We start from the raw sequence: 24,411 nt of genomic DNA on the forward strand, positions 1-24,411 counted from the left end.
GGTGCTTTGCTGCAGGAGGGACTGGTGCACTTCACAAAATAGATGGCATCATGAGGAAGGAAAATTATGTGGATATATTGAAGCAACATCTCAAGACATCAGTCAGGAAGTTAAAGCTCGGCCGCAAATGGGTCTTCCAAATGGACAATGACCCCAAGCATACATCCAAAGTTGTGGCAAAATGGCTTAAGGACAACAAAGTCAAGGTATTGGAGTGGCCATCACAAAGCCCTGACCTCAATCCTATAAAAAATGTGTGGGCAGAACTGAAAAAGCGTGTGCGAGCAAGGAGGCCTACAAACCTGACTCAGTTACACCAGCTCTGTCAGGAGGAATGGGCCAAAATTCACCAAACTTATTGTGGGAAGCTTGTGGAAGGCTACCCGAAACGTTTGACCCAAGTTAAACAATTTAAAGGCAATGCTACCAAATACTAATTGAGTAAATGTAAACTTCTGACCCACTGGGAATGTGATGAAAGAAATAAAAGCTGAAATAAATAATTCTCTCTACTATTACTATTACACCATGGGAAGACGCAGCCGCCATACCGCTCAGGTATAATTTTATTTTATTTTATTTTATTTTATTATTCTGACATTTTACATTCTTAAATAAAGTGATGATCCTAACTGACCTAAGACAGGGAATTTTTACTAGGATTAAATGTCAGGAATTGTGAAAAACTGAGTTTAAATGTATTTGGCTAAGGTGTATGTAAACTTCCGACTTCAACTGTACATTCCCAGTCTGTCCATCTCTCATCATGGTTCCTATTTCAGACCAGCTGCCTCTGATACATCAAATTGTACAGATACTATAGGAAAAATGAAAACACACATGCACACACACTTCAACACACACACAAATAAAATAATATAACAGAGATTGTAAGATAGATGTTATTATGTATTCGTATATATTGAAATGATCTATTCTAGACATTGCGGAACATGGCCCACACTAGCCTCAGTAAAGCAGCACAAACAGATGCCATCGTTGAAAACGAAGGTCATATCAGGATGTCCAGAAGAGGAAGGAAAAGAGAGAGAGAGAGGAAGGAGGGAGGGAGGGAGGGAGGGAGGGAGGGAGGGGCAGAGGCAACTCTGAATGACACTTTCCCTCCTTCTTCTCATCTCTAATTAAGACAATCTGACAGTCTCTCAGTCTCTACGACAGTCTCTCAGTCAATCTGACACTGTCTCGCAGTCTCTCTGACAGTCTCTCAGTTAATCTGACAGTCTCTCAGCCTCTTTGACAGTCTCTCAGCCAATCTGACAGTATCTCAGTCTCTCCAGTGTCTCAGAGAGAGATGCTCTGCTCCATGAGCCCCAGCCCCAGTCCCAGTAATCTCCATGTAATTTAGTTCCCAATCAGCCATCCATCAATTATTCATCTTGTCCACCAGAGGAGAGAGACATACTACAGCAATAACTGGGACTGGGCTGGACTGGCTTGCATCGAGGGGCCTGGAGCAAGCTTTATCTCTCTCTGGATGTGTCCCAAAACGGCTGCACTACTTTTGAATCAATATTAGTGCACTGTGTAGGGAACAGGGTTCCATTAGGTATGCATCAATACATTGTGCTGGGCTGGCCAGCATTAGGGGTCTGGTCTGGAACCTCCTCTCTACCTCTCTCTCTCTCTACCTCTATCTGTAGCTCAAATGAAAGCACACTGCTTCCTGAGTCTGAGTCAGCCCATCTTTCCCAGGCCTTACTGTGGTTGTGACATGGGAAATCACACTGTGATACTGTGGCGGGATGCGGTGCACAATACTCTTGTTGTATAGTAATCAATACCAATAGAAAGCTGAATGGGACTGACGCATCTGCACCTGAACCAGTTCTGTGGAGGTATTAAAATTAGCTCACATAGAACAGATCTACTGCTTCTTAGACTTGCTTTCAATAAGAATTACAGAACTCAGAAAGTTTTAAACTGTCAAGAGGAGTGAAACAAGGTTGTCCAGTATCGGCATATCTATTTATTGTGGCCATCGAGATGTTAGGTATTAAAATCAGATCCAATAATAATATCAGAGGATTAGAAATCGAGGGCTTAAAAACAAAGGTGTCATTGTACGCTGATGATTCATGTTTTCTTTTAAATCCACAACTAGAATCCCTCCACAGCCTCATAGAGGATCTAGATACATTTTCTAACCTCTCTGGATTACAACCAAATTATCACAAATGTACTATATTACGTATTGGATTACTAAAAAATAAAAATTTTACATTACCATGTAGTTTACCAATAAAATGGTCTGATGGTGATGTGGATATACTCGGAATACATATCTCAAAGGAAATAAATGATCTCACTTCAATACATTTTAATAGAAAGTTAGCAAAAATAGATAAGATCTTGCTACCATGGAAAGGTAAATACCCGTCAATTTGTGGAAAAATCACCCTGATTAACTCTTTAGTATCATCCCAGTTTACCTATTTGCTTATGTTCTTGCCTACGCCTAGCGAACAGTTCTTTAAATTATATGAGAAAAAAATATTCAATTTTACTTGGAACGGCAAGCCAGACAAAATTAAAAGGGCCTATTTATATAATGAATATGAATTCGGAGGACAGAAATTATTAAATATTAAAGCATTAGACCTATCACTAAAAGCTTCAGTCATACAAAAGTTATACTTAAATACGAACTGGTTCTCAAGCAAATTAGTAAGATTGTCTCACCCAATGTTCAAGAATGGCCTTTTTCCCTATATTCAGATTACAACCACTCATTTTCAGTTATTTGAAAAGGAAATCATCTCCCAAATATCACTATTTCTAAAACAAGCCATAGAAAGTTGGTTGCAATTTCAATTTAATCCTCCAGAAACGACAGAACAAACAATTCAACAAATATTGTGGTTAAATTCAAATATACTAATTGACAAAAAAACGTTATTTTTTGACAAAATGTTTTAAAAAGGTATAATCTTCGTAAATGATATCATCGGTAGGACTGGTGGAGTTGTCGCACATGCAGTTATCAAAAACATATGGAAATGTCTGCTCTACCCAAAATTACAACCAAATAATTGCAGCCTTACCGCAAAAATGGAAGAGGAAAGTGGAAGGGGGAGAAAGTAAGGAACTTGTCTGTCGGCCTTGCATTAAAGAACATAATTGGTTAAGGAAAACTGTGATAAATAAAAAAGTATATCAGTTTCATTTAAGGACCAAAGGATTGACAGCCGTCCCATATAGATTGCAAAATAGTTGGGAAGAGATTTTTGACGTACCGATCCCATGGCATAGTGTTTATGAACTGACACGCAAAACGACACCGGATTCAAAAATTAGAATCTTTCAATTTAAATTATTATATACAATTCTTGCTACCAATAGAATGTTATTTATATGGGGGATACAATCTTCCCAGCTCTGCAGATTTTGCTGTGAAGAGACAGAATCATTAGATCATTTGTTTTGGTTCTGTCCATTTGTAGATTGTTTTTGGACACAGGTCCAGGAATGGCTAAAGGATTGCAATATTTACCTGGAGATAACTTTGCAGATAGCATTACTGGGTGATCTGAAAAGTCATAGTCAATCGATCAATAATATAATAATACTTTTAGTAAAAATGTTTATTTTTAATTCACAATCTGTAGAAGCAATGAGAATAGAAAGGTTCAGAACTTTTGTAAAACATCACAGTACAGTTGAAATATATATGGCAAATATAAATCCTATATGGATGGTGTTAAGATAGATGGGAGGTGTTGAATGGAGTTGAAGGATGGGACTAATAACAAATAACAACAAATAATAACAAGATAACTAATAATGTAAGCATACTGTGTCCATATTAAGTATATAGGTTGTATGTTGGGAGCTTTTGGGAAAGAGCACAGTTAGAAAGATATGGCATATAGAAGCAAACCGGATGGACATCATGAAAATGATCGGAGAGGTTGAGAGTAGAAGAAGTTCAGGAGCAAAAACAAATAAAATAGAATTATTGTAAAATTGACTGTGTCCATAAAATGTAGATAGTAAGTATAAGCTGGAAGTAGAGGCCTAAGCATTGTTGTTCACTAATTTACTCCAAGTAGGGAAAGGATGGCGGGGTTGAAAAGTAAGAAAGGGGAGTATATACACTGCTCCAAAAAATTGTCAATCACACTTCTGTGAAATCAAACTGTCCACTTAGGAAGCAACACTGATTGACAATAAATTTCACATGCTGTTGTGCAAATGGATAGACAACAGGTGGAAATTATAGGCAATTAGCAAGACACCCCCAATAAAGGACTGGTTTTGCAGGTGGTGACCACAGACCACTTCTCAGTTCCTATGCTTCCTGGCTGATGTTTTGGTCACTTTTGAATGCTGGCGGTGCTTTCACTCTAGTGGTAGCATGAGACGGAGTCTACAACCCACACAGGTGGCTCAGGTAGTGCAGCTCATCCAGGATGGCACATCAATGCGAGCTGTGGCAAGAAGGTTTGCTGTGTCTGTCAGCGTAGTGTCCAGAGCATGGAGGCGCTATCAGGAGACAGGCCAGTACATCAGGAGACGTGGAGGAGGCCGTAGGAGGGCAACAACCCAGCAGCAGGACTGCTACCCCCGCCTTTGTGCAAGGAGGAGCAGGAGGAGCACTGCCAGAGCCCTGCAAAATGACCTCCAGCAGGCCACAAATGTGCATGTGTCTGCTCAAACGGTCAGAAACAGACTCCATGAGGGTGGTATGAGGGCCCGACGTCCACAGGTGGGGGTTGTGCTTACAGCCCAACACCGTGCAGGACGTTTGGCATTTGCCAGAGAACACCAAGATTGGCAAATTCGCCACTGGCGCCCTGTGGTCTTCACAGATGAAAGCAAGTTCACACTGAGCACATGTGACAGACGTGACAGAGTCTGGAGACGCCGTGGAGAACGTTCTGCTGCCTGCAACATCCTCCAGCATGACCGGTTTGGCGGTGGGTCAGTCATGGTGTGGGGTGGCATTTCTTTGGGGGGCTGCACAGCCCTCCATGTGCTCGCCAGAGGTAGCCTGACTGCCATTAGGTACCGAGATGAGATCCTTAGACCCCTTGTGAGACCATATGCTGGTGCGGTTGGCCCTTGGGTTCCTCCTAATGCAAGACAATGCTAGACCTCATGTGGCTGGAGTGTGTCAGCAGTTCCTACAAGAGGAAGGCATTGATGCTATGGACTGGCCCGCCCGTTCCCCAGACCTGAATCCAATTGAGCACATCTGGGACATCATGTCTCGCTCCATCCACCAACGCCACGTTGCACCACAGACTGTCCAGGAGTTGGCGGATGCTTCAGTCCAGGTCTGGGAGGAGATCCCTCAGGAGACCATCCGCCACCTCATCAGGAGCATGCCCAGGCGTTGTAGGGAGGTCATACAGGCACGTGTAGGCGACACACACTACTGAGCCTCATTTTGACTTGTTTAAAGGACATTACATCAAAGTTGGATCTGCCTGTAGTGTGGTTTTCCACTTTAATTTTGAGGGTGACTCCAAATCCAGACCTCCATGGGTTGATACATTTGATTTCCATTGATACTTTTTGTGTGATTTTGTTGTCAACACATTCAACTATGTAAAGAAAAAAGTATTTAATAAGATTATTTCATTCATTCAGATCCAGGATGTGTTATTTTAGTGTTCCCTTTATTTTTTTGAGCAGTGTATATAAAAAACATGGGGGATTGGAAGTGATGCAGACAATTACATTGATGGAAGTTACAATCTATCTGCAATATTAAGCTGATCTACCCCCCCAAAAAAAAAAATATAATAATAATAATGACAGATCTATAAGTCACATTTCTATGTGAATTTAGTCTGATCGCCCAAACATTTACACATTGCAGCTTTAAACGAAGTGCCCCTTAATATAGACCACTTGGAGAATTCAATTGTTTTATATATATGATTACACGCTTGCTAAAGTGCCAAAATTCACCCTTTTGACATGTCCCTCGGTCAACCCTGTGTCACTTCCAGTAAGATTTGAACCTACTTAATCCCCAAATGTCTCCAAGTTTTACCATCATTGTAAAGCCCTAGTTATTTTGTTGCTTTGATAAAGTCAGATTGTTATTATTTATTTCATGTGATTAGTGATTCATTTACATCTGTCCTTTATTTTAAGGTCAACCCTGTTACGTGAACTGAACTCTCATTTTGATATGGGGAAACTATTCCTTTTTAAATATTTTTTCTGAACGAAACATTGAACATTTAATAGTCAAATCATAGAGTACCATCAGGTGAGCTGGTTCTACAGTTTTTGGTCATTTTCTTGTGTTTTGTGGTGAAAAACTGAGTGGGGTAGAGCATAACACGTCAATGCTGTTACCCATAGAAGGACAGGGTAGACATGTTTTAACAATTTCATTTTTTTCTTGTGAAACTTGCATTCAATTGCGACTCCCTGTTGCACACAATAAACGTCCATTCCCCCTGTCACAAGGGGATTTATGGCTGATTTAAGAAGACACTGTCAACCCAGTAACGGTCAACCCTGTGTCTGTCAACCCTGTTACGGTCAGCCCTGTACGGTCAACCCTGTTACTGTCATCCCTGTCACAGTCAACCCTGTTATGGTCAACCCTGTTACTGTCAACCCTGTTACTGTCATCCATGTTACTGTCAACCCTGTGACGGTCATCCCTGTTACTGTCAACCCTGATACTATCATCCCTGTTACTTTATTTGGCACTTAATAGGCACTTACTATAGTCCTTTTTTTGCTTAACCTCTTGAGATGGGAAAACTTGTTTTTTATTAAGTTGAACATGTGCTCTTTATGACAGAATGTTACAAGTTTTTTGGGGGACCAGCTTACACTTCTGAAAAGGCACCGAATTGGTGGAATGACACTTTTTCTTCCTCATTCCTCATTTTCACAACAATAGAACCTTTCTTCTGTCTCCGTAGCTTGCCGTTAACGTTTCATGAAATGCTACCAACAGTGCGCCTAAAACTTTACCACTACTGTAAACTTTACTGCCTGTGTTTTCTTTTTATAGAGAAAAGAAAGCAAGCGCCTCACAAAACCTGAAATAAAGCCACAGTAAGCAGCTAAGCTGTCCACCTCTTTATCCTGGTCATCTATTACAACTGTGAAGCTAAGCTATAGGCATTCATCTGTGAACTACCCTTATCACTTTAGGCAGCGGTAAATCTGATGTGTCTCTTAAGTTGTGTGAGTGACCCTGATGTGTGTCTGTTCTGAGCCTGTAGCGTGCGCATGCGCACACACACACACACACACACACACACACACACACACACACACACGCACGCACGCACGCACGCACGCACGCACGCACGCACGCACGCACGCACACACACACACAAAGTGCACAGTGCTGTGTCAGTATGTGAGGCTGTCTCTCTGTGCTCTGTTGATCCCAGGCAGCTCCAGTCTCATTCTCCAGGTTCAGCTGTTAGAGAGAGAATAATAAACAGCTGAACCGCCCTGCAATAATCCCAATGACCCACCCCTCCTCCTGTGTGTGTGCGTGCCGTACGTGCGTGGGTGTGTGCGTACTTGTGTGTCTGTGTGTGTGTGTATTTGTGTGTGTGCCTGTGTGTGTTACTCGCGGTGTGTGTGTCTCCCCTCCACCTCTACCACCACCACCCTCTACCCAACCCTGGACAAGCAACTGGGGCTGGGGTAGGGTTTCTCCCCTTCCACTACCCTAATCTCTGGTAAACCCCCAGCACTCACTTCCACAGCTCTAATGAAATCATATCACCCAACCCCGGGAGCCTGAAACTGATTATCACACACAGACACACACACACACACACACAAACTCACAGAAAGACAGACACACAAGCATGCATGCATGCACACAAGCAGCACATGCACACGCAAACACACACGCACGGTTTTCCACAAGTTACATGCAATTTATAACATATGATTTCACACTTTGTATGCTTTTAAAACGTGTTGTTTTGAATAAACATACCGTAATTGAATTGATCACACTGTGGATAGTCTTTAGCCAGTAGTTTGAAGCATGGCCAGTTTAAGGCATGTCAGTAGGGATGTTTAGTTTCTAGGCATGGTCAGTTAAATGTTTAAAGCATGGTCAGTAGGGATGTTTAGTGTCTAGGCATGGTCAGTTAAATGTTTAAAGCATGGTCAGTAGGGATGTTTAGTGTCTAGGCATGGTCAGTTAAATGTTTAAAGCATGGTCAGTAGGGATGTTTAGTGTCTAGGCATGGTCAGTTAAATGTTTAAAGCATGGTCAGTAGGGATGTTTAGTGTCTAGGCATGGTCAGTTAAATGTTTAAAGCATGGTCAGTAGGGATGTTTAGTGTCTAGGCATGGTCAGTTAAATGTTTAAAGCATGGTCAGTAGGGATGTTTAGTGTCTAGGCATGGTCAGTTAAATTGTTTAAAGCATGGTCAGTAGGGATGTTTAGTGTCTAGGCATGGTCAGTTAAATTGTTTAAAGCATGGTCAGTAGGGATGTTTAGTGTCTAGGCATGGTCAGTTAAATGTTTAAAGCATGGTCAGTAGGGATGTTTAGTGTCTAGGCATGGTCAGTTAAATGTTTAAAGCATGGTCAGTGGGGATGTTTAGTGTCTAGGCATGGTCAGTTAAATGTTTAAAGCATGGTCAGTGGGGATGTTTAGTGTCTAGGCATGGTCAGTTAAATGTTTAAAGCATGGTCAGTGGGGGGATGGTGGGACTCGAGCGTCATTCTCGTTAGTTCCCCAACACAGCTCTAATAATAGGTGCCTCTTATTTTGGGACAGTCCTGGATGAAAACGGGAAATGTTTCCGTCCACTGACTTCCCCCCTTCCGTCTCTTTTGTCCTGAGCTGTTGTCTGTAGCCAAAAATATTACCAGTCCTTCTATAACCAGGCCTACATTCTCAACCATTCACAAGTTGGAGCTCTTTCCTTATATTACGCACCCATCTCAGATTATAATAATAATAATAATATGCCATTTAGCAGACGCTTTTATCCAAAGCGACTTACAGTCATGCGTGCATATATTTTTGTGTATGGGTGGTCCCGGGGATCGAACCCACTACCTTGGCGTTACAAGCGCCGTGCTCTACCAGCTGAGCTACAGATGAGAAACCACACATTAAACCATCTCAGATTAGAAACCACACATTAAACCATCTCAGATTAGAAACCACACATTAAACCATCTCAGATTGGAAACCACACATTAAACCATCTCAGATTGGAAACCACACATTAAACCATCTCAGATTAGAAACCACACATTAAACCATCTCAGATTAGAAACCACACATTAAACCATCTCAGATTAGAAACCACACATTAAACCATCTCAGATTAGAAACCACACATTAAACCATCTCAGATTAGAAACCACACATTAAACCATCTCAGATTGGAAACCACACATTAAACCATCTCAGATTGGAAACCACACATTAAACCATCTCAGATTAGAAACCACACATTAAACCATCTCAGATTAGAAACCACACATTAAACCATCTCAGATTAGAAACCACACATTAAACCATCTCAGATTGGAAACCACACATTAAACCATCTCAGATTAGAAACCACACATTAAACCATCTCAGATTGGAAACCACACATTAAACCATCTCAGATTAGAAACCACACATTAAACCATCTCAGATTAGAAACCACACATTAAACCATCTCAGATTAGAAACCACACATTAAACCATCTCAGATGAGAAACCACACATTAAACCATCTCAGATTAGAAACCACACATTAAACCATCTCAGATTAGAAACCACACATTAAACCATCTCAGATTAGAAACCACACATTAAACCATCTCAGATTAGAAACCACACATTAAACCATCTCAGATTGGAAACCACACATTAAACCATCTCAGATTAGAAACCACACATTAAACCATCTCAGATTAAAAACCACACATTAAACCAGCTAGGTCTAAATGTTCTTCTAGCCATCTACAACTATGACATATTATTTTGCCCAGCTAGGCTAATCAACATACGATAACATGGTATGCGGTGCTTGTCTTGCAGGTTTCCATCTAACCAAAGTAAATATGACCGTTATTCATCAGATTCATCAGATCACGGGTGATTAAGCCAGCTGACCTGCTAACACAGTTCACACACATGCACACACACACACACACACACACACACACACGCTGACCCTCTAACACAGTCCAGAGAGAACTCAGCCAACCTGCTGTAGAGGTGTTGAGTTGACATGCCCTGCAGTGAGAGATAATAACACTAGCATGTTGTTGATCTGCCGCCTGACACAGTGCTGACACTCTCGACCTCTATCTCCATTAAGCCAAACAGCCCAAAGCAGATTGCTACGATTGCAGTAACAGTTCAATTCCCCTACCTTGCTTAATGTCTCTTGTTTTGATCAACTGTTTTTTATTATATGTAAAAGAAGATAACATAATGCCTAATGTCTTGACTTGTGAGAATCCCTCTCCAGCTCTGGGGCGTTTCAGAGCCGTTTCTTACAGTGTGACGTGGTGACGTGAAAGAGGGAGGAATGGGTGTTTTCAGAGTGACTTTTGAGACTGACACCTGTCAAACACCCTGATAAATAAAATTTGGCGCAGGGCTGGTCTGCATGGGAGTGTCTCTCTCTCTCTCTCTCTCTCTCTCTCTCTCTCTCTCTCTCTCTCTCTCTCTCTCTCTCTCTCTCTCTCGCTCTCTCAATTCAATTCAAAGGGCTTTATTGGCATGGGAAACGTATGTTTCCATTGGTAAAGCAAGTGAAATAGACAGGAAATAAACAAGGGAAGTAAACAATAAAAAATGAACAGTAAACATTACACTCATAATTAAAAAAATATATATATAGACATTTCAAATGTTTTATTTTTGGATATGTACAGTGTTGTAACAATGTGCAAATAGTTGAAGTATGAAAGGAAAAATAAATAAACAGATAAATATAGGTTGCATTTACAATGGTGTTTGTTCTTCACTGGTTGCACTTTTCTTGTGGCAACAGGTCACAACTCTTGCTGCTGTGATGGCACACTGTGGTATTTCACCCAATATACATGGGAATGTATCTTTGTGGGTCTGTGTAATCTGAGGGAAATATGTGTCTCTAATATGGTCATACAGTTGGCAGGAGGTTAAGAAGTGCAGCTCAGTTTCCACCTCATTTTGTGGGCAGTGTGCACATAGCCTGTCTTCTCTTGAGAGCCAGGTCTGCCGATGGCAGCCTCTCTCAATTGCAAGGCAATGCTCACTGAGTCTGTACATAGTCAAGGATTTTCTTAATTTTAGGTCAGTCACAGTGGTCAGGTATTCTGCTACAGTGTACTCTCTGTTTAGGGCCAAATAACATTCCAGATTGCTCCGTGTTTTTGTTGTTGATTCATATGTCGAGTAATTATCTTTTTGTTTTGTCATGATTTGTTGGGTCTAATTATGTTGCTGTCCTGGGGCTCTGTGGGGCCTGTTTGTGTCAAAACGAAACTATAACAAGGGAAAATATTCCACCTTGGCAAATACAACTGGAAGAGTAGCTCAACCGAGCTACTCGCTCTCACAATAAACAATCACTCACAAAGACAAGGGGAACAGAGGGAACACTTATACACATACTAATTAGGGGAATGAGCACCAGGTGTGTGTGATTGACAAGACAAGACATGAAGAGTGGAGTGATGAGAATGGGATCGGCAGTAGCTAGTAAGCCGGTGACGACGAACACCGAAACCTGCCCGAACAAGGAGGGGCGGCAGCCTCAGCAGAAGTCGTGACAGTACCCCCCCCCCCCCCCCCTCGGGGTCTCCTCCACGCGCCGAAACCAGTCATCCACCACAGGAGCCTCAGTCTGGCTCTGGTGCCACGGTGCCAGGACCGGTTGGTAACCCAAAACACATTCGAAGGGTGTTAGGTTAGTGGAGGAGTGGCGGAGAGAGTTCTGAGCGTATTCTGCCCATGGCAGGAACACCGACCACTCCCCCGGCCGGTCCTGACAATATGTCCGAGGGAACCTACCCACATCTTGATTCACCCTTTCCACCTGCCCATTGCTCTCGGGGTGAAATCCAGAGGTCAGGCTGACCGAGACCCCCAGACGTTCCATGAACGCCTTCCAGACTCTAGAAGTGAACTGGGGACCTCGGTCGGACACTATATCCTCTGGTACCCCGTAGTGCCGGAAGACGTGAGTAAACAGAGCCTCCGCAGTTTGTAGGGCCGTGGGGAGACCGGGCAGAGGAAGGAGGCGGCAGGACTTCGAAAAGCGATCCACAACGACCAGGATAGTGGTGTTACCTTGGGAAAGGGGAAGATCAGTAAGAAAATCAATACTAAGGTGAGACCATGGTTGTTGTGGAACTGGTAAAGGTTGTAGCTTACCCGCTGGGAGGTGCCTAGGTGCCTTACTCTGGGCGCACACTGAGTAGGAGGAAACATACACCCTCACGTCCTTAGCCAAGGTAGGTCACCAGTACTTTTCGGTCAGGCAGCGCATAGTACGACCGATACCTGGATGACCAGAGGAGGGTTACGTGTGTGCCCAGTAGATCAGATGATCACAGATAAGCGCAGGCACGTACTGCAGCCCAGCTGGACACTGCGGTGGAGATGGATCTGTGCGTAATGCCTGCGCTATATCCGCGTCCAGTCCAGTCGGGAGTATGGGGGTGTTGTCTCTGGGCCTCTCCTCTGTGTCATACAGCCGAGACAGTGCGTCTGCCTTCACATTCTTCGTATCCGGAATGTATGAGAGTGTGAAATCAAACCGGGTGAAGAAGAGGGCCCACCTGGCCTGGTGAGGATTCAGCCTCCTCGCTGCCTGAATGTACTCCAGGTTACAGTGGTCTTTCCAGACGAGGAAAGGGTGTTTCGCCCCTTCGAGCCAATGCCTCCACACCGTCAAAGCTAGGACAACAGCCAGCAGCTCCCGATCACCAACGCCGTAGTTCTGCTCCGCCGAGCTGAGCTTCTTCGAAAAGAAGGCACAGGGGTGGAGCTTGGGTGGCGTGCCCGAGCGTTGGGATAAGACAGCGCCTATCCCTACCTCGGACGCATCCACCTCCACTACGAACGGTAGTGATGGATCGGGGTGAGCCAGTACCGGGGCGGAGGTGAACAGACCCCGCAATCACCTGAAGGCCAAATCAGCTCAGCAGACCAGCGGAGCCGGGACGGCCCACCCTTCAACAAGGAGGTAATGGGAGCTGTGACCTTGCCAAAGCCCAGAATAAACCTCAGATAGTATTTGGCAAAGCCAAGGAAGCGCTGCACCTCCTTTACCGTGGTTGGAGTCGGCCAATTACGCACGGCTGAAATGCGATCTCCCTCCATCTCCACACCTGTGGTAGTAATGCAATATCAGAGGAAGGAGATTGACTGCTGGAAAAACTCACACTTCTCTGCCTTGGCATAAAGATACTTTTTTCCAGCAGTCGGACCAGTACCTTGCGAACCAGGGACACATGCTTGGCGCGCGTTGAGGAATACACCAGGATGTCATCGATGTAGACCACCACACCGCGACCAAGCATGTCCCGAAACACCTCATTCACAAAGGACTGGAAAACGGATGGAGCATTCATCAAACCGTAGGGCATCACCAGATGTTCATAATGCCCCGAGGTTGTGCTGAATGCTGTTTTCCACTCATCCCCTTCCCGAACACGCACCAGGTTGTAGGCACTCCTGAGGTCTAATTTGGTGAAAAAACGGGCCCCATGCATTGACTCAATCGCTGAAGGAATGAGGGGAAGAGGATAACTAAATCGTACCATCACCTTATTCAGTGGTCGATAATCAATGCACGGGCGTAAACCACCATCTTTCTTCTTCACAAAAAAGAAACTTGAGGAAGCAGGTGAAGTGGAGGGACGTATATACCCCTAGCGCAGGGACTCGGTGACGTATGTTTCCATAGCCTCCGTTTCAGCCTGCGACAGGGGATACACATGACTCCTGGAAGGTACAGCGTCTACCTGAAGGTTTATCGCGCAATCCCCCTCCCGATGAGGTGGTAATTTAGTCGCTTGCATCTTGGAAAACGCGAGCGCCAGATCATGGTATTCTGGGGGAATGCGCACTGTGGGAGTACCGTCTGGACTTTCCACCGTGATAGCACCAATGGAAACACCTAGATACCTACCTGGACACTCATGCGACCACCCCGTAAGAACCCTCTGCGGCCATGAAAAATTGGGGTTGTGAAGGGCTAACCATGGAATACCTAAGACTACAGGGTAAGCAGGAGACTCAGTAATCAAAAAAGTGATCTGCTCAACATGCGTCTCCTGTGTAATCATGGTGACTGGTACAGTAACCTCCTTAACCAACCCGGACCCTAATGGTCGACTATCAAGTGCTCTGATGGGGAGTGGAATGGATAGGGGAACCAATGAAATGCCTTGACGGCGTGCAAATGCCCTGTCCATAAAGTTCCCAGCTGCGCCTGAATTGACTAGCGCCTTACACTGGGAAACTATCAGGTGATCGGGAAAGGAGATAGATAAGGTACAGTGCGCCACAAAGGGCTCTGAACAAGTTTGGGTGTTCGTTACCTGGGGTGATGCGTGAGTACCCTGCCTACCGCCTCCAGACCCAAAAGAACGTTGACTGCGACGTGAGGTGGATTGTCCTCCTGCGCTCTCTCGACCGGCGGCTCCCCCCAGCTCCATCTGCTCGGGGTCAGAGTCGTCCGGAATGGGAACGGACAGACCCCTAACAGGACGTCCTCTGGTTGCTAGCAGATTGTCCAGCCGGATGGACATGTCCACCAGTTGGGAGAACGATAGCATGGCATCACGGCAGGCTAGCTCCCGTTGGATGTCCTCCCTTAGGTGGCACCGGAAATGGTCGATCAGGGCCCGCTCGTTCCACCCGGACCCCGCTGCCAGCGACCGGAACTCCAGCGCATAGTCCTGTGCGGTCCTCGTCCCCTGCCTCAGATGAACCAGTCGTTCGCCTGCCTCTCGACCCTCAGACGGGTGATCTAAAACGGCCTGAAAGAGGCGAGCAAACTCCCCGTAGTCCTCCAATGCAGCACCTCCCTCGCTCCACACCACGTTGGCCCACTCCAGGGCTCTCCCACAAAGGCAGGAAACGAGGACGGATACCTTCTCCCGCTCCAGTGGCACCGGCCTGATGCTGGAGAAATACAGCTCAAGTTGGAGCAGAAATCCCTTACATCACGCTGCCGTCCCATCAAACGCCAGTGGACAGGATATCTGGATCCCTCCAGGGGCTGGGGTGTAGGTGGCTGGATCCGGTTGACCAGCTGATCTCGATAGATCGGGTCCTCTCCTCTCCAGGCGTTCTACTACCTGAAGAACCCGATCCATCGCTTCCCCCAAGCTGGCCAGCATCGAGGAATGCTCCTGGACCCTTGCCACAACTCCAGGCATGCAGTCTTCTCCTGCTGACTCCATTCAGCGGGTGAGTGATTCTGTGACGAGGTGTGAATGAAGGAGTCAGGCGCAGGAGGTAAAACATTTACATTTTAGTAATTTAATACACCGAAGTCCAGAGTTTATTCCGTTTACATAAATCAAACGCACCCAGCGTCAAAATGAAACTATAACAAGGGAAAATATTCCACCTTGGCAAATACAACTGGAAGAGTAGCTCAACCGAGCTACTCGCTCTCACAATAAACAATCACTCACAAAGACAAGGGGAAAAGAGGGAACACTTATACACATACTAATTAGGGAAATGAGCACCAGGTGTGTGTGATTGACAAGACAAGACATAACAAGTGGAGTGATGAGAATGGGATCGGCAGTAGCTAGTAAGCCGGTGACGACGAATGCCGAAACCTGCCCGAACAAGGAGGGGAGGCAGCCTCGGCGGAAGTCGTGACAGTGGTAGAGGAGGAGAGGAGAGAGAAGAAGAGAGTAGTAGAGGAGGAGAGAAGGGAGGAGAAGAGAGTGGTAGAGGAGGAGAGAAGAAAGGCAGTGTTCTGTTTTCAACATCTTCATCAATTCACCTTTCATCCCCATAGAGGTTCAATCAGCGCTCAATCAGCTCAGCCAGTGGATCAACCAGAGAAAGGTTCTGTTCCAATATCCACACCAGCATACCACTTAGAATGCATGGCCATAGACTGTTTTGTGAGGTTACTTATAGCCTCTGCCAAATAAATGAGGTCACGTCTTCCAAGGGGACACCTACTTTTAACTGGCTATAAGGTAAAGATAGCCTGTATAAATGATGCCAGAGGAACCAACATCATGTGATGAATAATACGGCCAGCTCCTTTGCAGTAAACAAATGATTTGCATGTTATATGCATGATGAAGGGTTTGAGATCCTGGGATGCTCTGAACACCAAACATACGATAGCGCCGTGTCCCCTCTATATCCAGCCACTCACTCTATGTATGCTCCGTGTGTGTCTCTGTGTCTTTGTGTCTCTGTGTCTGTGTGTCTGTGTGTGTCGGTGTCAGTGTCAGTGTGTGTGTGTGTGTGTGTGTCTGTGTGTTGGTGAGTGGTGTGTGTCTCTGTGTCTGAGTGTAGGTGTGTGTGTGTGTGTGTGTGTGTCACGTGTGGTAAGACAAGGCAGGGCAGGAGATAAAATGTGTGGTAACGTGGTGGGGATGGATGTGTGTGTGTGGAGAGTAGTTTAGTGTCTGTGTGTAACAGGAGGAGTTCTGCTGGACATGTGGTCTTTGGTGTGACTCTAAAACCAGGCACACAGCTGTGGTGCTACAGAGAGAGAGAGAGAGAGAGAGAGAGAGAGAGAGAGAGAGAGAGAGAGGAGAGAGAGAGAGAGAGAGAGAGAGAGAGAGAGAGTGAGAGAGGGGAGAGGTAGGGAGAGAGAGAGAGAGAGAGAGAGAGAGAGAGAGAGAGAGAGAGAGAGAGAGAGAGAGAGAGAGAGAGAGAGAGAGAGAGAGAGAGAGAGAGAGAGAGAGAGAGAGAGAGAGAGAGAGAGAAATCAAGGTTTCACAATTAATGGCACCCTTAAAGATTATTGTAGATAACATCTACCAAAATTAAACCAGGAATTAAATTCCACTTATTTAAGTTTATCTAAGTCTTAAGGAACTATATTGAGCCATTACATCACTTCCTGTTTCACTAGGGTATAAAAATGAGGTAACACGCATGCAATATCCCTTTGTCATCCAATACCATGAAGAAAACAAAAGAACTTGCAGTTCAAAAGAGACAGATGGTCGTAGACCTTCATAAATCTGGTAATGGCTACAAGAAGATCCACAAACGATTGAATATACCACTGAGCACTGTCAGGGCAATTATAATAATAAAAAAAAGATATGGAACAGTTGAAAACCTCACGGGTAGAGGATGCAAATGCATTTTGCCCCCCAGGATAGGGAGGAGGATGGTGAGAGAAGCAACAAAATCCCCAAGAATCACTGTGAAAGAATTGCAGGCCTTGGTGGCATCTTGGGGTCACCAGGTTTCAAAAAGCACCATCAGACGCCACCTCCACAACCACAGGCTCTTTGGAAGGGTTGCCAGAAGAAAGCCCTTTCTGACCCCAAGACACAGACGCAAGCGCTTGGAGTTTGCCAAATGTCATTTAAATTATGACTGGAAGAAGGTGCTCTGGTCAGATGAGACCAAAATTGAACGTTTTGGTCAAATACAGCATCGGCATGTTTGGCGTCCAAACAGAGATGCATAGAAGGGGAGGCACCTCATACCCACGGTGAAATATGATGGTGGGTCAGTGATGTTTTGGGGCTGTTTTAATTCCAGAGGTCCAGGGGCACTGGTTAAGATTGGTGTCATAATGAATTCCACCAAGTATCAGGCAATTTTGGCTGACAATCTGGTTGCCTCTGCCAGAAGGCTGGGACTTCGCCGTAGGTGGACTTTCCAACAAGACAATGACCCAAAACATACCTCAAGATCCACACAGAAATGGTTCTGTGACAACAAAATCAATGTTCTGCCATGGCCATCTCAGTCGCTGGACCTCAATCCAATTGAAAATCTGTGGGCTGAGTTGAAGAGGGCAGTTGATAAGCGCAAACCCAAGAATGTGAAGGATCTTGGAAGGATCTGCATAGAGGAATGGTCCAAAATCCCTCCAAATGTGTTCCTTAACCTAGTCAAACATTACAGTAAAAGACTCCATGCTGTTATCCTTGCCAGAGGTGGTTACACTAAGTACTAAATGAGGGGTGCCAAAAATTATGAAAACTTGATTTTGGTAACATTTATTTTGTATTAAATAATTGTATGATTTTGGTTGGTTCCATTGAAACATGAATATAGTACAGTATTTCTCACATGTTGGTATTTTGAGTTTATCTCTATCTCTATTTTTTAAAGTATTGTTTGTGCATTGCCAGTCAGGGGTGCCAGTAATTTTGGAGCCAACTGTAGGAACAGCTTACATCATCAACATCACATCCATTTAACATTCTGTTCTGTCCTCCCCTTACCGTACTGTCCAAACTAGAAACAGAGAAAACTGTTGAGCTTCAACTGTTCAGTTTAGTTGGATTGTGGATTGAGCTGTTATTACAGTATAACAAATTAGGAAATTGATTTGAAGAGATTTGCAATCCGTTTTATTTTATAGTGTTTGGGATGTCAGATGGCTTCTATGACCAAAATCCTATTTGTGAATTAATTACATGAATTGTCATACCTGTGGAATAAAGAAAATAAACAATCTGGACTATCAGTATTTTATCTCAGGACACAAAACTGAGGGGAGTTAAATGAGAGTGTTTCCACACAAATCTGTAAGCACTCTTCCTCTTATCTTCTTCCCCTTACCCCCCTGCCCCTAGATAATTCTCCTGGGAGAAACTCAATTCCCTCCAAACCTCTTTCCTCTTCTCTCCTTCCCTCTCTCTCTCAAAGCATGATTGGTCAACTCCCCCACTCTCATTCTCTCTCCCTGCTTAAATACTTTTAACATAAAGAGGGAGGGAGGGATGGATGGGAGCGATGGGGGAGGGGAATTGTGTGTGTGCACTGTTGTCACTGGCAGGCAGAGCTAGAAAGAGAGCGAGAGGCAGGAGGGAGGGAGGGAGAAGGAGAGTTGAGTTGTGTCCCATATGTGAAGAAAAAAGAAGCCCAGCAGTGAACACAAGGTCAACTCACTCTGCTCTCTGCTCCACAGGATTATCTAACTGCTGCGTTCAGATCTGATAGAAAGAGGACATGCAGGCATGAATAGGTAAGAACAGCTTCTCTCTCCTCTGTCTCAGTGTTGGAGTGTTGTGACTGCAGCACTGTGTTGTGTTTATACTGTAGCGTGGTAGGAGGCGGCTGCTGTCTGTCTGTTTGACTTGGCTCTATCTCTGGGGGTGTAAAGGAGTACAGGAAGCCTGGACTTGTCTCTGGCCACTAGGTACATTCCCAACCTCAACATCTCGTGTTCTTCTGTCTATCTGTCCATCTGTTTAGCCCCTGTGGCTTTCTCTGTTCTCTCTCTACCCTCTCTCTGTCCTCTCTCTGTCCTCTCTCTGCCCTCTCTCTGTCCTCTCTCTGTCCTCTCTCTGTCCTCTCTCTGCCCTCTCTCTGTCCTCTCTCTGTCCTCTCTCTGTCCTCTCTCTGTTCTCTCTCTGTCCTCTCTCTGTCCTCTCTCTGCCCTCTCTCTGCCCTCTCTCTGTCCTCTCTCTGCCATTCTTTTTTTCTATACTTCTTTCTCATTGCTTGCACTATTTAATATTTATAGAATTGTATAAATAGCACTGTTTATTGCAAAGCAATTGTCAGCTTTTAGAAATGAGTCTACTTGGAAAAGTTCATTTAGAGATGTGTGTGTCTCAGGAGAAGTAGAATCAGTTCAACCCACTTCAGACAGAAAGAAGCCTTGTGCAGCCTGTTGTTCAGGGACAGGCGTGCGGTGGGGTTATTTCATAATATTCACTTCCATATGATTGGATGGTAATGGTTGGACTGCTTTACGTAGAGTTTCATGCTCTTTATTGCATTTATGAAACATGCTAAAATCCACATTACAGATTTAGGATATTCATGGATTTTAAGTTGTTAAAAAATGTGTTACCTTTTAAAAATATATATTAATATTATCTTCTAATCCTGTATGTAACGGAAAATTGCACGTTAATTCTGACTGTCAACAGACCTTTTTCAATATTTAGCCTAATACTCTTCTAGCTGGTTTGAAACAGTATGTGGATTTATACATTATGTTTTGAGAACCAAGTTGTTTTAATACGTGCACCGTTTGAGACATGACATAGTATGATTGCCATTTTTATGTAAGATCTGTTCAATTCTCTGTGAACTGATATTGTTCTGGGGTTGTTGGAGAGGCTGAAGTCATATTAGATCAACAAAGATAGAATTTGCAGCAGGATTATAATACATTTCATCTGATTTCCCTAGAAATGCTTGGCTTTTATTATCTGCTAAAATAAAATGATGTTTTATTTTCCCTGGAAAGTAGAGCAAAAACAAAAATGTAATGTCCTTGTTTTGACATTTCCTTTCATTTGTATCAAGAGTATATCTGAAAACTGGAAGATAAGTCAGCCAAAAATCGAATACATGCTGTGGGTCAAACATTGTTGTTGTAGGAAACATTGTTTCTCATTATTTTGACTACTTCTACTGCCTAATTGTGTTTTTAGTCTCATGAGAACGCAGTCTTTACAGCCCCAGCTAATGCAACAGAGCAGGGATATGCATCTCAGCCTCAGCTAACGCACAGAGCAACAGAGCAGGGATATGCATCTCAGCCTTAGCTAACGCACAGAGCACTGGTCTCAGCTAACGCACAGAGCACTGGTCTCAGCTAACGCACAGAGCACTGGTCTCAGCTAACTCACAGAGCACTGGTCTCAGCTAACGCACAGAGCACTGGTCTCAGCTAACGCACAGAGCACTGGTCTCAGCTAACGCACAGAGCACTGGTCTCAGCTAACGCACAGAGCACTGGTCTCAGCTAACGCACAGAGCACTGGTCTCAGCTAACGCACAGAGCACTGGTCTCAGCTAACGCACAGAGCACTGGTCTCAGCTAACTCACAGAGCACTGGTCTCAGCTAACGCACAGAGCACTGGTCTCAGCTAACGCACAGAGCACTGGTCTCAGCTAACTCACAGAGCACTGGTCTCAGCTAACTCACAGAGCACTGGTCTCAGCTAACGCACAGAGCACTGGTCTCAGCTAACGCACAGAGCACTGGTCACAGCTAACGCACAGAGCACTGGTCTCAGCTAACGCACAAAGCACTGGTCTCAGCTAACGCACAGAGCACTGGTCTCAGCTAACGCACAGAGCACTGGTCTCAGCTAACGCACAGAGCACTGGTCCCAGCTGACGCACAGAGCACTGGTCTCAGCGAATGCACAGAGCACTGGTCTCAGCGATGCACAGAGCACTGGTCTCAGCTAATGCACAGAGCACTGGTCTCAGCGAATGCACAGAGCACTGGTCTCAGCTAATGCACAGAGCACTGGTCTCAGCGAATGCACAGAGCACTGGTCTCAGCGAATGCACAGAGCACTGGTCTCAGCGAACACACAGAGCACTGATTTTAGGTAACGCACAGAGCACTGGTCTCAGCTAACTCACAGAGCACTGGTCTCAGCTAACGCACAGAGCACTGGTCTCAGCTAACGCACAGAGCACTGGTCTCAGCTAACGCACAGAGCACTGGCCTCAGCTAACTCACAGAGCACTGGTCTCAGCTAACGCACAGAGCACTGGTCTCAGCTAACGCACAGAGCACTGGTCTCAGCTAACGCACAGAGCACTGGTCTCAGCTAACGCACAGAGCACTGGTCTCAGCTAACGCACAGAGCACTGGTCTCAGCTAACGCACAGAGCACTGGTCTCAGCTGACGCACAGAGCACTGGTCCCAGCTGACGCACAGAGCACTGGTCTCAGCGAATGCACAGAGCACTGGTCTCAGCGATGCACAGAGCACTGGTCTCAGCTAATGCACAGAACACTGGTCTCAGCTAATGCACAGAGCACTGGTCTCAGCTAATGCACAGAGCACTGGTCTCAGCGATGAATAGAGCACTGGTCTCAGCGAATGCACAGAGCACTGGTCTCAGCTAACGCACAGAGCACTGGTCTCAGCTAACGCACAGAGCACTGGTCTCAGCTAACGCACAGAGCACTGGTCTCAGCTAACTCACAGAGCACTGGTCTCAGCGAATGCACAGAGTACTGGTCTCAGCGAACACACAGAGCACTGGTCTCAGCGAATGCACAGAGCACTGGTCTCAGCTAACGCACAGAGCACTGGTCTCAGCTAACGCACAGAGCACTGGTCTCAGCTAACGCACAGAGCACTGGTCTCAGCTAACTCACAGAGCACTGGTCTCAGCGAATGCACAGAGTACTGGTCTCAGCGAACACACAGAGCACTGGTCTCAGCTAACGCACAGAGCACTGGTCTCAGCTATCGCACAGAAACAGAGGTATTCTGGTTCTTTAGCTGACGGAGTCAGATTTAGAAAGCCCTCTTTAGAGCTCTGCTCTCTGGCCACAGCCTCACAATCAGCTTAATGCTCTATGTCCGTTCCTGTCTGCCTCAGGCTAATCAATACAGATGTGGTCAAATATATTGGCACCCTTGCACTTTACAATTGAGTGCAATGGAACAAAATGTTCTATTTTCTTTATTTTGTTATTGGTGAATGCCAATTTTTACCCTGTAGTCACCTGCAACCTCCACAGGTGAGATAAATTACACAGTAAATGAGAATCATTGTCTCCAACAAAATTAATTTGAATTTTGAATAACTTAGTCCAGGCCATATTTGACTTTGATATTTTGGTTTGACTTTGACATTTTGGTTTAGATAATTGTTTTCTTCTTTGTCCTGTGAAGTTGTAAATCAAACAAATACCATAAGTATTTTCAATTTCTACTTATTTTAGAATAAATAGTGATTTATGCAACGGTGCCAATATATTTGACCGCATCTGTACCTCTGTGTCTTTGTGTGCCTCAATTTGGGAGACAGCGAGTGTTAGTGTGGACGTGTGTGTTTGTGTTTGTTAGAATTTTTTCATATATGTTGTGTGTTTAGATTAGTGTGTGTGAAATGGTTAGTTGATGCCTGTGTATTGGTGTGTGTGTGTGTGTGTGTGTGTACGTGCTAGCGTGCTTGTATGCGTGTGTGTGTACATACACTCGTGCTTACTTGCATACGTGTGTGAGTGTATGCGTGTGCTTACTTGTGGAATGATCTCCAGAACTCTCTAAAGTCGAATGTTTTGGTGCCGCTAGGGCAGTCGGCTGGTTGTTTTTCATAATCGTGTTTTGTAAGTTACCTTTCTTAAATTGCTTGTAAATAATGCATGTTTTCATTGAGTTGGATTTGTAAATATTGTGAATTTGTATGATTGTGTGCGCCCTGCAATGGGAGTTCCCTGTTTAAATCAATTTAAATAAAACAAGGCAACAGTAAACATGTTATCCCCCATGAATGACCCCCCCCCAACTAACAAATATCAGTTAATTACTATAGCTCCCGCTTTGGGCTAATCAGTGTGATTTTGTAAATGCCGGATCTCTATGGCAAGACGCATCATTCACCCAAGTTTCGTCCAAGTCGGCCCAGTGCTGTCTGAGATATTGCGTGTGACTAACGTTCGAACTAACGGACGGACGGACATACACAGATCCACAGTCCCCTCCGCAATTAAAAAAAAAGTTCGTCCAAAGACATTGTGCATCTGTAACTGGTCTGTAACTGGTCTGTAACTGGTCTGTAGCTGGTCTGTAACTGCCTCTCCTCTCCTTCTACAGGGTTAGGGTGTTGTAGTGTATTAGTACTGGCAGCCCCTAACAGTGATGGACTACAGCCAGACAGATGCTAACCTGGACCTGGCTGGTTCCTGGACTACTCTCACAGAACTACTCTCCTCCTAACTGAGACCAGCTCCACAGAATGCTGAGTCCCATTACCCCTTATAGTAAGTACCCTACACCTATCCCCTACAGTGGGGAAAAAAAGTATTTAGTCAGCCACCAATTGTGCAAGTTCTCCCACTTAAAAAGATGAGACAGGCCTGTCATTTTCATCATAGGTACACGTCAACTATGACAGACAAAATTAGGGAAAAAAATCCAGAAAATCACATTGTAGGATTCTTAATGAATTTATTTGCAAATTATGGTGGAAAATAAGTATTTGGTCAATAACAAAAGTTTCTCAATACTTTGTTATATACCCTTTGTTGGCAATGACACAGGTCAAACGTTTTCTGTAAGTCTTCACAAGGTTTTCACACACTGTTGCTGGTATTTTGGCCCATTCCTCCATGCAGATCTCCTCTAGAGCAGTGATGTTTTGGGGCTGTCGCTGGGCAACACGGACTTTCAACTCCCTCCAAAGATTTTCTATGGGGTTGAGATCTGGAGACTGGCTAGGCCACTCCAGGACCTTGAAATGCTTCTTACGAAGCCACTCCTTCGTTGCCCGGGCGGTGTGTTTGGGATCATTGTCATGCTGAAAGACCCAGCCA

The 24,411-nt window shown here is 44.8% G+C and overlaps 1 protein-coding gene across 1 annotated transcript in view; it reads left to right on the forward strand.

Annotated features, from left to right (window-relative positions):
• Positions 1-528: 528 nt before the first annotated feature.
• LOC311148167 (fidgetin-like protein 2) overlaps positions 529-24,411 on the forward strand; it is a gene marked incomplete at both ends in the record, with an annotated part of 61,435 nt that continues 37,552 nt past the window's right edge. Inside the window, 2 exons of the mRNA XM_084185055.1 lie at positions 529-558; positions 23,826-23,859. Of these exons, the coding sequence (XP_084041181.1) occupies positions 529-558; positions 23,826-23,859 (64 nt within the window). The remainder of the gene's footprint in view (positions 559-23,825; positions 23,860-24,411) is intronic.

This window comes from Coregonus lavaretus (genome assembly GCF_964263955.1).
Source record: "Coregonus lavaretus genome assembly, chromosome: 20".
NCBI classification, from domain to species: Eukaryota; Metazoa; Chordata; class Actinopteri; order Salmoniformes; family Salmonidae; genus Coregonus; species Coregonus lavaretus.